Genomic DNA, 13,961 nt, shown 5'->3' with positions numbered 1-13,961 from the left:
ATTCAGGTGCTGTTTCCGGTGAACTTATTATAATTTATTAACTAACTATGATTGGTTTTATAATTTAAAAAGTATAGACCATATAAATTTATTTTGTATGGAGGCATATTTAGGACATCTTTTGTAATATACCGACCATGTATTTTTTCACCCTTGGTTTATTTCAGCAAACCTCATACGGTCACCCTGCTGGCCAACTATTAAATAGAAAATTTGCAAATTTTGATAAACGCACAAAATGGAGCCTTATGATGTCGTCGTTAACCAGCCCGTCGTCATAGATAACGTAAGTGGAAGTGGGGGGCAATGAAATCAAGGAAACGGGGGCGGAACAGCAAATTCCAAGCGTTTGGCCAGCAAATAGTGACATCACCTACCGCCCGTCCCTTTGTCAGTGAGCTTTCAAGCCGTCTTCAAATGGCCAACATGACTAATCCGGGAAACAAGAACTGGGCAGTCACCAAAGATGGTTCCATTTGCGAGAAATCGAACGTGAAACGGGCAATTTTGTTCGAAAGGTGTTCCCAGGAGGCTTTTACCTGCCCACCACACGCACACACGGATATCTTCGGGCGGTGGCGCTGTCCCTGCTGTTCCTGCCCTCCATCCGGAAACCCCTGTCGAAGTCCATCTGCCGCCCGTACTCCATCGGGTACACCACCGGAATGGGCTCCACATGCGAGGCAGCGGGCCGCTTCAGTTGCTCCAGCTCGGGATCAATCTTGATGCCGCATTTGCCCCGGTACTTGGCGAACATCTTGGGGCGCAGGAGCTTGTTGTAGGGGTCACGGAACTGATCCCGGTACTTCTGGCACTCCAGATAGAACGAGTCCACCTTGTACATGCCGCCGTAGCTGATGTTGGTCAGTCCAACTGGCGGGGCGAACTTCAGGAGCCACTCCCGCTCGTACTGCGAGTTCTTGGACACGGTCATCATGTCCACTTCGGGCACACTGTAGGATTCCATTTCATTCAATTTAGACTTGCTCTCCTTTCACCCGTAATTTATAATGTAAAGAACTGTATTATCACAGCCCACTAAATGTATTTGCCATCGCTTTTTGCAGGGCTCCGGTGTGATCAAAGCCGGCTTTGCTGGCGAGCACATTCCAAAATGCAGGTTCCCCAATTAGTAAGTGCCCTGAAAGAGGCAAGTCCCTCGAAACCTTCTAATTGATTGCATCTCCTGCAGCATTGGCCGGCCCAAGCATGTCCGGGTGATGGCTGGCGCCCTGGAGGGCGACATATTCGTTGGTCCCAAGGCGGAGGAACACCGTGGTCTGCTCAGCATCCGGTATCCCATGGAGCACGGTATTGTCACCGACTGGAACGACATGGAGCGGATATGGAGCTACATTTACAGCAAAGTAACGACGCCACCATTCCTCCTTATTCCTTGATTAACCCCTGCGAATTTTAATAACCAGGAACAACTGGCCACTTTCACGGAGGACCATCCCGTGCTGCTGACCGAAGCCCCGCTTAATCCGCGCCGCAATCGCGAGAAGGCCGCCGAGTTCTTCTTCGAAGGCATCAATGCACCTGCGCTCTTTGTCTCCATGCAGGCGGTGCTCAGTCTGTAAGCATTGCATTCCCTGGAAGTCGAGCAGTCAGTTGCACCTAACCATTCAATTGCAGCTATGCCACCGGACGCGTGACTGGTGTGGTGCTCGACTCCGGCGACGGTGTGACGCATGCGGTCCCCATCTACGAGGGATTCGCCATGCCTCACAGTATTATGCGCGTGGACATCGCCGGGCGCGATGTGACACGCTACCTGAAGACACTCATCCGCCGGGAGGGCTTCAACTTCCGGTCGACAGCCGAATTTGAGATTGTGCGCTCCATCAAGGAGAAGGTCTGCTACCTGGCCACCAACCCGCAAAAGGAGGAGGCGGTGGAGACCGAGAAATTCGCCTACAAGCTGCCCGACGGCAAGACCTTCGAGATCGGACCGGCCCGCTTCAGGGCGCCGGAGGTACTCTTCCGCCCCGATCTGCTGGGCGAGGAGTGCGAGGGCATACACGACGTTCTGATGTACTCCATCGAAAAGTCGGATATGGATCTCAGGAAAATGCTCTACCAGAACATCGTCCTCTCGGGCGGATCCACACTTTTCAAGGGTTTCGGCGACCGCCTGTTGTCCGAACTCAAGAAGCACTCGGCCAAGGATCTCAAGATCAGGGTAATATATATAAACCAACAATATGTCTTTGTGTAGTTCCTGAACTCACGAATATGTCTTACCAGATCGCCGCGCCTCAGGAACGACTGTACTCCACATGGATGGGCGGATCGATTTTAGCCTCGCTTGATACCTTCAAGAAGATGTGGATTTCGAAGCGGGAATACGAGGAAGAGGGGCAGAAAGCCGTGCACAGAAAGACTTTTTAGTGTGTTAGCTTAAACGCCAGTTGTAAAAGGCTAATTAAAATGTATATCAAATCCTTGTGTCAGCTAACATCAAGTACCCCAGAAATTCAAAACTATTGTGTACGTTTTACGCATAAATGGGCGCAAAGTATTTAAAATGCTATTTATTGAAAAACTGCTTTCCCAGCCTAGAAAATAAAGTACTAAAATGTATAAAACGGATGGTTATTTCCCAGCGCAACTCATAAAGAATAAATCAACAGCTATTGTAATTAAATAAGATTTATCAATGGGTAGTAGAGTTTTACCCAAGAAAGCTGTAGTTCTTAACAATTACCGCAGCATATATTTATGTTATTGTTAAAGTACATATGTGTATTGCAAAGCGAATTTTACAAATACATCATCTCAGGAAGCTAGTGACGCCAGTTGGGGATGTCTGTGCCCCCATTCGAATACTGCCGCCCAGAAACATGCTCTTGTTCGGAACCAGGGGAAACACGAATGGCTGCCTGTCCACATTTGCGGCAACCGCCTGTGTCATCTGGGCCAGCGTCTGGTCCAGTTTGACTCCGCACTTTCCCTTGTGCAAGTGGAAGAACGGTGGACAGTGCACCTTGCCATAGGGGTCACGATAGTGATCCCGGTACTTCTGACACTCCAAATAGAATGTGTCAATCCGGTAGATCTCGCCAGGACTTATTGTGGACAGGTTGACGGCATCCGGAACAAACTTCCGAATTATCTGACGATCTTTCTGGGACTTTTTTGAAACGTCCCAATACTGCGCCTCTGGTATAGGAAATTCCATGACTCTTTTTCAAAATAATTCTTAAGAAATATGAATATTTGTATATTTTCTAAAGTGTGTTTCTGTTGCAACTCCAACCCAAAAACTATTTTAAAGTTCTACTAAACTGTAAGGAAGCCAAGAGCAGCTAATTCAAAGCCTACATGATATTTAAGATTTAATCTAAGCCATTATAGGGCTCTATTATGGACTAAATATACTAAAAAAATTACTCTAGCTTGCAAAATAAAATCGACGAAATTTTTTAGAGATGAATGTTTGATTTTCCATTTTTGTATATGGTAATTAACGATTTTCAGCTGTTTTCAAGCCTACATTAATTTTTATTACCAGTTCTGCTTAGCTGATTTTTACATAACTTTACCTTTTACCTAAAAAAAAATTGTTTTTAAAACATCAAAAAAAGAATAAGGAGTTTTTTAAACAGTTTTGTTTTGAAAATTGAATACTTTATTAAGTTCTTAGCATTGTCCATAACTCAAAAAATAGTTACAAAATTCGTTCCTTATATTTATTTGTAAGTTGGTTTTTCAAAGCTAGATAAGCCATCCCTAAAATGTTTGTTTTTTCATAAACTTAAATAAAATTTAGTGAATAAGTAAATGTAACTGTGCTGATTCAAGCTAGGGATAACCCTGTTTATGTGCATCCGCTTCCTAAAATTCAATCAATACACTTTCAATCCAGTAAGCTCCTGTCATTAGTCATGGCTACTCGAAAACACTCTTTCCAGCTTAAAACACTCTCTTTTTATGGTCAAGTGTACCGAAAGCCCGACTCATTCGCGAATGAAACTCTCTGGGCTGGAAACTACATATTTCAGTTCGCCGTCAGTTGTTTAATTGTTTGGTTGTGTCGCTAAGCGTCTCCGTCTCCACGACAACGCCAGCCCCAAGTATCAACAATTGTGTTGGCCAATTTGAGGAGACAATGAAAACCGAATCAACGCGAATTGACCGTTTTTGAGTTCTTTTGTTTCGTCGGACTTTGCAAACCCATCCGAAGTGCATCGGTGTGTGACTGAAATCCAAGCTGAAATTGAAATCAAACCAAAGATTCATACATAATGGCTTCGGGTTTGGAGCGGGTAAACGAAAACGAAGTGAGTCCACAAAAAAAAATCTGAAGATGATTTCAAGTGTTTTCACATTCCGCTCACACACTGACCTTGATCTTCGCCTATACTCCTGTTCATGAATTATTTATTTATTCGAGCGAATGAGGCACACCACCGCCATATCCCCATTTCTATTCCACCCGTAATTGCCAACCCATGTAATTGTCGTTGTTGTTCGTGCAGTTCAAAAATGATATATGCCCGACTAGTTTGCCTTATGCACCTTAAAACTCCGATGAGCTGTGCGAAAAAGCATTTTAATTCCCACCGGTTGGTTGTCTGTTCTCATATTGATTTTCTAATTGTGATGACAATTATATGAACAATCACACACTCTGTAATTGTAATTATCCTGGTAGCTATTTGTAGTATAGTTAAATCTCTTGGTTTTTTGCAGAAACCCATTAAAAACGCTTGGCAGGTACGCAATGATTTTAAGAGACATTCTTCTTTTAATACATTTTACGATATCAAATTTTATTGTTATTATTTTAGAGATTTTGTAAAATTTAACTTTATTTTGATCATATAAATAATTAATTATTACATGTTTTTCTATGTTTAATTTTTTGTAACCCTTGCCCCCAATGTAAACTTTTTGTATGCCTATTTTTTCATTAGTTGAAGTTGTGGTGTTGTGTTGTCTTATCAGCACAAGATCGACATAAATGGCAAAAGATAAAGGCAAACTTTGAAATCGATCTACGAGAATCAGTCACTTTCAATCTGGCCATTGCACCGGCACCATGACATCTTTCCTCGATAATGTATCCTTTGGTTTCTCAATTTTATTTACATACTTTACCTATTTCTTACTATACGTTTCAGATGAAAGCCATGGATGCCAATCGCTATGCCACCAAGAAGACGATTGCCCAGGGTATGCTGGATATAGCCCTGTTGACCGCCAACGCCTCCCAGCTGAAGTACATCCTCCAAGTGGGCGAGCAGCACCAGTTCTACAAACTCATGCTGATCCTGATCAGCCTATCTATAGTTCTGCAGGTGAGCATATACTGAAGTCCCTACTTTCTATCCAGTTCTCTAAGTGTCCTGCACAGAGAAAAACAATCAACCAGATTGGTCAATATTGCGAAGATTAAAATAAAATAGCTACTAGCTTTTGAGTATTATATGGTTTTTTTAGAAAAATTCTTAAGAGCTTAGGGAATATTAAAAAAATAAATAAAGTTTTAAAAAATGTATTATTAACATCTTAAGATCTAAATTATAGTTCGGATCCAATTAAATATATACATTTTTTTATCGATATTAAATCATGATAAATTTTTGTGAAAGCCTTTTATGTGACTATGCATCAATCCATCATAGTTTAGTTACACTTGACGGATACAGAACTGAAATGTTTGTGTTTTTCTCTGTGTAGGTCCTGTCGGGCGTGCTGAGCCTGTCCCTGAGTTTGATGCGGGACTGTCGGCTGCACCAACCAGAGTTCCACCAGTCGGCCAATATCATTAACCATGTGCGCACGGGTTTCGCCTTTTTCACCACGATGATAAATCTGTTTATATCGGCATTTGATAGTCGACTGCCCCCGCCACAGGGCGAATTTCTGAATAACGTGAACTAAAATGTGCTTAATATCCGGTTCTAACGATTTCCATATCCATTTCGACAGCTTCTGGTGGGCATTCTGTTTGTGGCCATCGGCAGTCTCAACATAAACAAGCAGCAGGATCAAACGGCGGCGGTGATCCTGAACGACGTCATTTTGGTGGTCGTGTTTATAATATCTGTGGTGAACGTTATCATATCCGGTTTTGGCATAGAGTACTCGTCGCAGCCGCTCAGACTCCTCGATCAGCATGAAAAAACACCCTAGAATGTAGTCGACATCCAACGATTTACACCAAAATACTTGACTATAAGGCTAATGTAAACTTAAGTTGTAAAGCAAAATAAATAAATGAATTGATGTTAAAGCATGGCACTTGTTCTTACATTCGCAAACAGGTGGCTGCTGGAGTTTTGCTGGTCATTCAGTCCCTGATCAATATGCATCATCCCAAGGACCGAAGTTTGGGCTTCACCATCAATCACTTTATTGATGTCTTCATATACCTGTCTGTGTTTTGCGACATTATGAAAATGAATTTTGGCTTCGATCCGGCCGTTCCTCACAGCAGCGATGATGCGGAGCCCCTAAAGCCCTAAATATGATTTCAGGGACCTACAAATTTGGCATCTACGATCGGCGTAGCCCCAGAGTTTTATTTTATTATTTCTTGTTGTGACTTGAAAAGTAGTATTTGTATTAAAAGTATTCAAAATTAAGGTAAGCTGCGTTTTCATATCGCTCAACAGTTTTATCAGATCAGAGTACAAACAACTGTTTTATATTTTATAATGCCGCGTCAAGAAGCGGGCGACAGGTGAGCATTCATTTGAATTCGATAAGTGCGCGCCATCGGCGCCAGGGAGACCGTTTCGTGAATAGTGTTACCACTAATCGATTTGCTCAAAAACACCGCCACGTAGGCTGCAATCGATAACGATAGGCGCCGCCCATCGCCGATTGCAGCCTTGGTCCGTTATCGGTCCAGAGCGAAAAAAAAAATATTCCAAAAATAATACGTACGCGCGTGAATCATTCGCCACACGTCCCAGCGCAGCGCGACAATCGAGTGTAGACACACATAACTGCCGTAGTCGTCGAGTCCGTGACATCCGCATCCGCGCCAGCATAACTCCGCATCCGGCCGCGTTCCCCGACTCCGAATCCGCATCCGAATCCGCATATCCCATTCACATTTACTCCGGTTTCTAATTGTAAGTGCAATTGTATTGCAAAATGTTTAGCTTTCTGAAGCGCGAGAAGAACAACCAGGAGGTGGTGGAGAATGTGATTGGCGAGCTGAAGAAGATTTATCGGAGCAAGCTGCTGCCGCTGGAGGAGCACTATCAGTTCCACGACTTCCACTCGCCGAAGCTGGAGGATCCGGACTTCGATGCCAAGCCAATGATCCTGCTGGTGGGCCAGTACTCCACGGGCAAGACGACCTTCATCCGCTACCTGCTGGAGCGCGACTTCCCGGGCATCCGGATCGGGCCGGAGCCGACGACGGACCGCTTCATTGCCGTGATGTACGACGACAAGGAGGGCGTGATCCCGGGCAACGCCCTGGTGGTGGACCCCAAGAAGCAGTTCCGGCCGCTGTCCAAGTACGGCAACGCCTTCCTCAACCGCTTCCAGTGCAGCAGCGTGGCCTCGCCGGTGCTGAACGCCATCTCCATCGTGGACACGCCCGGCATCCTGTCCGGCGAGAAGCAGCGCATCGACAGGGGCTACGACTTCACCGGAGTGCTGGAGTGGTTCGCGGAGCGGGTGGACCGCATCATCCTGCTGTTCGACGCCCACAAGCTGGACATCTCCGACGAGTTCCGGCGCTCGATCGAGGCGCTCAAGGGGCACGACGACAAGATCCGTATCATCCTGAACAAGGCGGACATGATCGACCACCAGCAGCTGATGCGGGTGTACGGAGCGCTGATGTGGTCGCTGGGCAAGGTGCTGCAGACGCCGGAGGTGGCGCGCGTCTACATCGGCTCCTTCTGGGATCAGCCGCTGCGCTTCGATGCCAACCGACGGCTCTTCGAGGACGAGGAGCAGGACCTGTTCCGTGACCTGCAGTCCCTGCCGCGCAACGCCGCCCTGCGCAAGCTGAACGACCTGATCAAGCGGGCGCGCCTGGCCAAGGTCCATGCCTTCATCATCGCCGAGCTGCGCAAGGACATGCCCTCGGTGTTTGGCAAGGACAGCAAGAAGAAGGATTTGATCAAGAACCTCGGCCAGGTGTACGACCGCATCCAGCGCGAGCAGTCCATCTCACCGGGCGATTTCCCCGACATCAAGAAGATGCAGGAGGTGCTGCAGCACCAGGACTTCACCAAGTTCCACTCGCTCAAGCCGCACCTGCTGGACATCGTGGACAACATGCTGGCCAAGGACATTGCGCGACTCATCGAGATGATCCCGCAGGAGGAGATGTCGCTGGTCAGCGAGCCCGTGGTCAAGGGTAAGTCCCCCAAAGAGCACCGCTTTGTCGCCTTAGTCACCACCTGAGTCACTTGCTGGCCATCCGAATCGGGAATCAGACATCCCAAGTGTAGATTTCGAGAAATTTGCTGCTCTTCCGCCGGCGTTTCGCTGGCATTTTCGCTTTCCCATCGCAATGAAAAACATTGCGCATGCGCGGCGAGAAAAATTCCCCAGTTAACCCAGATATTTGCCAATCCAAAATGCGAGGAAAAACAAGTTTTGCCAAGCGGCGGAGCGAGCGGTTTGGATTCAGTTACAGTCAGAGCTAGACGACCGCAGCCAAATGTATTCAATGGATACACTTACAACTGCCAGATTCAGGCTCGCTTTCATACCACATTTTCCTCTCGGCCCAAATTCGCAGCTTCCTGCTCAGCGTTTGCTGGCAAATTATGCAATGCCTTGACAACGTCTCTATATATAACCCCAAATACTACTGTATGCGAAGCATATTTGAGCTATATAAACAAAGTGATAAGCCCCGTAAACTGATAAGGCGAAAAAAGTCGGTGTCAGTTTAGCGCTTAGGCAACACAGACGCACTTTCTGTGCCAAACTAAACATCGAGGTGGAAGCTAATATTGCCAAGAACCACGTATGCTTGTATCTTTTGCAAATATTGGGTGCCAAAATGATAATCAACTGTTTTGTACTTGCAAGTGGGCGATTGTGGCAGGGCGTGGCCTCACAAACGACACCATTTTTGTATATCAATAATTATCGAATTGCTTTCGTCATGGCCAGAAGTGAGTTGTACTCTCACCGGCTAGATAAGATTCGTGGCTATGATGTAATCAATGGAAAATATCGATAGCTCCCAGCACAGGGTTTATTCCAAATGGGGCATGAGTCATCAGAAAAAAAAAGAAAATACTAGGCGTACAGTTGGGCACGATAAACATTTCATGCTCGAGCGAAGCCCAGTGGTTTTTTTTTCGGATCTGGCTCTCCGGAGCAGACGCATCCAGGCAGCCATGACGAGCACCACGCACCCGGCACCCGATGGCCAACTAAAACGCCCAGCAAAACGAGCGAGTTTAAAGGGGAGAATCAAACGATGAAGCCAGCCACAGCTACATTGTAGGTATATAGCTAATCAGAGACTAGACGATAGGCGCCAATGGCATTGTAGTCCACAAACAGACTACACTTTAATTGAGAGCCAATTCCATTCGATGCATGCTGACGAGGCGACCGGTTTTAGTGCGACCTGTGAACTTCGTGCGTGGCCCAAAGTTCAAGGTCTATGTATGTAATTAGACTTTCCGTGCGGCTTTTCCCGCACACCTGTTCGCGTTCCCCCATGCATTCGTTAGTGGGCCAAGCCAAAGTGGCTTGTTTGTCAACCCTTATCGGGCTGCCAGGCAATGCTGCTACTCCAGGCCAAGTATTAGATAAAAATCAATGTTAGGCCGAGTCAGAGAGCCATCAGCAAAAAGCCTTATCAGTCCAGAGAAGTCTGTCTGTGTCTGTCTGTGTCTGTCTGTCTCCTCGGGCGGACTGAGATTGAACCTAGAGCCACGTCTGGTCTTCTATGATTAGCAGTGCTCTAATTTCCATACACTTATTTCGTTTATCTGCAAAGTAAACACTAAAACTTAGTAATAAGTATGTGGCTGTTGGAATTTTTAGACATCTTCCTCAGTTTCGCTTCGTATATAATCAATTACAAATTATCTCCAGCCTTAAAAAGCTTTAGATACAAGCAACCTATAATAAGCCAGTTACTAATTATATTGCTCATTATATAATCAGTTGTTCTGAATGTACATATGTTACATACTCTTTTATCGCTCGAACAAAAGTCTCTGTCAGCGGTTTCTAAATGGACTTTCCATTTAACCATACTCGTTATCGGCGAGTCAATTATTTTATATGAATGTTTTTACATTCCCTAAACGAACACCATAAAACTAAAATCGAAAAGCTTGTGATAGGATTAATTCAGTACACAAACAGTCAGATAGGGAGAACGAAAATAATTATCTCCCTAAATAGGCAAAGCAATTTGAAAAGTGGAAAGAGTAAATATAATAAAACTTTGCACTCCAGTATGGGCTGAGAAAGAAGATTGTCCGGTGCATTTGTCATGCGGCCAGCTGATTAAACATTATTAATCCCCACGCCCAGTCCAGACGATCCCTGAACAGCCCATCCCACCTCGGGAAAGTCAATTCTGTGAGGCGAACCGGTTGCCGCCAGATATGGCGTTTGATGGCGTTGGCAACCTGAGGCCGCGTATCAATTGTGCTCCTCCGATTCTGACTCGGGGCGTGTGGCACAAATTGGCTCATCCTCCGCCTAATCCGCCATTGAATTCCCAGAGGGGAATGTTCGTCTTTCAGATGAACTAGCGCTAAGTGCAGGAAGAAAGCATTTTACTATGATCTACAGTTCGGGAGCAGTCCATTGTCTGGGGCACTGGCTGATCTTTTCAGTATGCCTCTTGGATGGCGGACCACTTGAGTGGCTTTTTAATTTAACTAGTAGCGCATTTCGCATGACCTTGTGCGCCAGCATTCGGCACACAACATACCATACGTACATATACATTTTTCGGAGGGAAAATCTATGCATGAAACGATTGCCGCCGAAAGCGATCGACTGATGTCATGGGGGCACTATTATTTCACGGAATGTGTCATCCGCGTTCGAATGTCGGATCTCTGTTCATTATGCTGCAGCTTGTAAAATTCGATAGCCCCTAAAGGCGCCTCAGTGGGCAAGTGAATGAACTTCTCGTTTATTATTACACCCGGGGAAAGGGGCGGAAGAAAAGAGAGGCGCGGAATGCGTTGATAAAGCGAATCGCGATCAAACAACTCGAAATCAAAGTCAAGAACTCGGGGCTCTAATTTAGTGCATGTGCCTCAATGTGTGCGTGTTATATCTGTATCTGTATCTGTATCTCTGTATCTCGGATTTTATTTTTGTTGCATTCTGTGCACAGTTTGGTTTTATTTCGTGGCGTTTCCGTTGTTTTGTCTTGGATAATTGCGATGAACCAGTGATGTCTTTATAGTTTTGGTTTGTTATCCTAAATCAATCTGATGCGGATTGTGCCCTCGATCGCACTTGGTCAGGTTTTCTTGAGTCACATCACATGTTTAGCATTATGTCGCTAAATAGTTGTACACACATCTAACACGATCTTGCAGAAATAAGCTCTTCTGTTCGCCGTTCTTTTCGTTTCGCCATTGGCCCACTAATTTTTCTTACTTTGATTTCCACGTTCGAGTCGCACTGCCGCACTCTCCAAATCTCCAGTTCTTCAGTTGCTCTGCTCCTCTGTCAACCTTCTTTCTCTCTTTCTTGCATACCCGAAGAGGATTCTGACGAGGTCGATGTCGATGTGGCCGAGGAGCCTGCTCTTCTGACCCCCAGTTCGCAGCGGCAGCGCTTCGATCGCTGGCTGCAAAATCTGCGCCAGCAGCAGCTCCGTCTGTTCAGCAGTTGCACTAGTCGGGTGGGCAATGTCGAGAACGATAAAGTCGCCGATCCTGGTCCAGAATCAGTGCTTGTGCCAGGCCTGGAAGTTGCTTCTGAGCCAGAGCTAGACACTAACGCTGATCCTGATCCTGAACCTGAGCTAGAAACTAAGGCTGATCCTGATCCTGAACCTGAATCTGTAACTGAAACTGAAGAAGAACCGGAGGCGGGGACAGGGACAGACATGGACGTAAGCACCCTCAGTAGTTGTTTCTTAAATCAGTGTTATGACGCAATCCTTACCTCATTCAAAATAAATCAGATGTATATAAAGAACATCAATGAAATTGTGTGCCAACTCGAGATTCCAATAAAAATATACGTTTAGCAAATTCACACTCTTGCGAAATTGGTAATAAAAAATAATCAGACTGTTTCCAGAAAGTATAAATGTACACAATATTTGTATGTTTTAAAATATAATCTGCAAAGGAAATTCTTTAAAAAGATATACATTTGAAGCTATAAATGGATGAAATCCAAATCTATGATTTGACTTTTGTACTCTTCAAAAGCTTATTATAGTTGAATGCATAATAGAAGATAAATTATACCTTTATAAAAATCGTATGCACTTAAATTGAATATAATAGTCCGAAAAGTCTAAATTACTAGTCTGATTTCTTGGTCAAATATTTAAAAAAAAAAGTAATTCCAATTTGGCTATTTGCCTATAGTCATGCCCTCTTCAATTGCCCGCTGCGACAGCAAGAGGCCGCAAACGAATTGAGCAACTTCAAAAAAGTGAATTGAAATCGCACTCGGCAGGCGACCTGCACCGCCCATCGCAATTGCCCCCAGAATGCAATGCACCACAATTGGCTGTTAAAGTAGCCGGCAAAGTACATGCTTAAGTCGGTCAGTCGGCCTAGTCACAGTCACGATACGACGGCGGCGACGTCAATTGGAGCCAAAACGATCTGAAGGTTTTAATTGCCTCAAATTGAATGTTTGTGCACGGCGACGCACCGATCAGCTTAGATTACATGCTTAATTAATGCAAATTTATGTAAATTTATGGAATTCCAAGCTGACCCTTTCCCTTTTTACCCACTGCTTCATCCACAGGTGGTGCCTTCGAGGGAGTCATCGACGACCACGTCTCGCCCTTCGGCTACATGAAGGGCGAGGGCATCGATGCCGGCTACGGGGAGCACGAGTGGATCTGCAACAAGGACAAACCGCGCACAGACGGCATATTCAACGGGCTGGGACCCGTCGATGGCAAAATATCCGGTGCAAGTAAGTGCATCTGCTTATACATATTATATCCCGAAAGAGGAAATTTATACATATTTCTGTATCTTTCAGCTGCCAAGCAGGAGCTCATCAAATCGAAGCTGCCCAACTCGGTGCTCAGCAAGATCTGGAAACTGTCGGATGTCGATGGCGATGGCTTCCTGGACGCCGACGAGTTCGCGCTGGCCTTGCACTTAATCAACGTGAAGCTGGAAGGCTGCGAGCTGCCCACCATGCTGCCGGAGCACTTAGTACCGCCGTCGAAGCGCTACGAGTAGTGCTCCGTAGCACACACACCCGATCACACAACCTCACACCCCAAACACACGTACACAGAAGTCGGATAGAGACCAAGCCACTCCTAGGATGCACTATGTTCGATTCGTTTGATTTTCAACCACAGTGCAGGCGACTGCCTTTTTATATGTACTATACTCGTTATGAACGCGCTAAACTGGGTATTAAAACACACAAGCGGCAATGGCAAGCATTGCAACGTATGAGATATCAATCATAAATTCGTAGAATTTACACAAACATAGCATATTTTTGGATAATCGATTGTAGGGCGAGATGTAATGTAGGAAAGAGGAGCTACCAGCCTAGTGGAATAAGACAAACAGTGTGTGTTGAGCGCCCAAATGTCGTTGTTGACTTAAGAGAGAGAGTGTGGAGAAACAATTGTTCAATGCCAATGAAAAAGCATGAAGTTATACTGTATACAATATCTAGGTTAATGCTAATGTCGATGTGCAGCTTGGAGGGCGATTAATTTGCAACCGTACCACTTTTGATACACAGTAAATATATATTTGTTATATTGAAATTTACAACTGGAAAACGTGGGTAGAAAGCATGTATTTCCTATATTT

General features: G+C 45.3%; 5 protein-coding genes across 10 annotated transcripts; 3 read left to right on the top strand and 2 right to left on the bottom strand.

Moving 5' to 3' along the window:
- The first annotated feature begins 148 nt into the window (after positions 1-148).
- On the top strand, positions 149-2,645 carry LOC108135797 (actin-related protein 1). The gene is made up of 6 exons (XM_017256667.2): positions 149-286; positions 1,068-1,132; positions 1,193-1,367; positions 1,428-1,579; positions 1,639-2,185; positions 2,251-2,645. The coding sequence occupies exons 1-6, from the start codon at positions 239-241 to the stop codon at positions 2,392-2,394; spliced, it is 1,131 nt and encodes a 376-aa protein (XP_017112156.1). The 5' UTR covers positions 149-238; the 3' UTR covers positions 2,395-2,645.
- LOC108135798 lies at positions 536-967 on the bottom strand. Its single transcript, XM_017256669.2, has one exon. It carries the CDS (start codon positions 965-967, stop codon positions 536-538), a length of 432 nt encoding a protein of 143 aa, XP_017112158.1.
- A 54-nt stretch (positions 2,646-2,699) lies between the features above and the next one.
- LOC108135799 lies at positions 2,700-3,184 on the bottom strand. Its single transcript, XM_017256670.2, has one exon. The coding sequence runs from the start codon at positions 3,182-3,184 to the stop codon at positions 2,777-2,779; it is 408 nt and encodes a 135-aa protein (XP_017112159.1). The 3' UTR covers positions 2,700-2,776.
- A 728-nt stretch (positions 3,185-3,912) lies between these two features.
- Positions 3,913-6,596, top strand: LOC108135819 (ninjurin-2). Of its 6 annotated transcripts, none has more exons than XM_017256697.2 (3): positions 3,913-4,286; positions 5,130-5,306; positions 6,276-6,596. In XM_017256697.2, exons 1-3 carry the CDS (start codon positions 4,251-4,253, stop codon positions 6,474-6,476), a joined length of 414 nt encoding a protein of 137 aa, XP_017112186.1. In that variant the 5' UTR covers positions 3,913-4,250; the 3' UTR covers positions 6,477-6,596. The 6 variants fall into 6 exon arrangements, with proteins under 6 accessions (XP_017112186.1, XP_017112184.1, XP_017112185.1 ...); XM_017256695.2 differs by lacking the exon at positions 6,276-6,596 and adding an exon at positions 5,689-6,053 and having other exon boundaries at positions 4,019-4,286; XM_017256696.2 differs by lacking the exon at positions 6,276-6,596 and adding an exon at positions 5,941-6,244 and having other exon boundaries at positions 4,020-4,286.
- Positions 6,580-13,915, top strand: LOC108135818 (EH domain-containing protein 1). The gene is made up of 4 exons (XM_017256694.2): positions 6,580-6,694; positions 7,122-8,338; positions 12,919-13,092; positions 13,162-13,915. The coding sequence occupies exons 1-4, from the start codon at positions 6,669-6,671 to the stop codon at positions 13,365-13,367; spliced, it is 1,623 nt and encodes a 540-aa protein (XP_017112183.1). The 5' UTR covers positions 6,580-6,668; the 3' UTR covers positions 13,368-13,915.
- The last annotated feature ends 46 nt before the right edge of the window (positions 13,916-13,961 follow it).

Source organism: Drosophila elegans, unplaced genomic scaffold, assembly GCF_018152505.1.
Source record: "Drosophila elegans isolate 14027-0461.03 unplaced genomic scaffold, ASM1815250v1 contig_476, whole genome shotgun sequence".
Taxonomy (NCBI): Eukaryota; Metazoa; Arthropoda; class Insecta; order Diptera; family Drosophilidae; genus Drosophila; species Drosophila elegans.
Note: the sequence above shows the minus strand (reverse complement) of the source record. Positions and strands in the feature narration are given on the sequence as shown.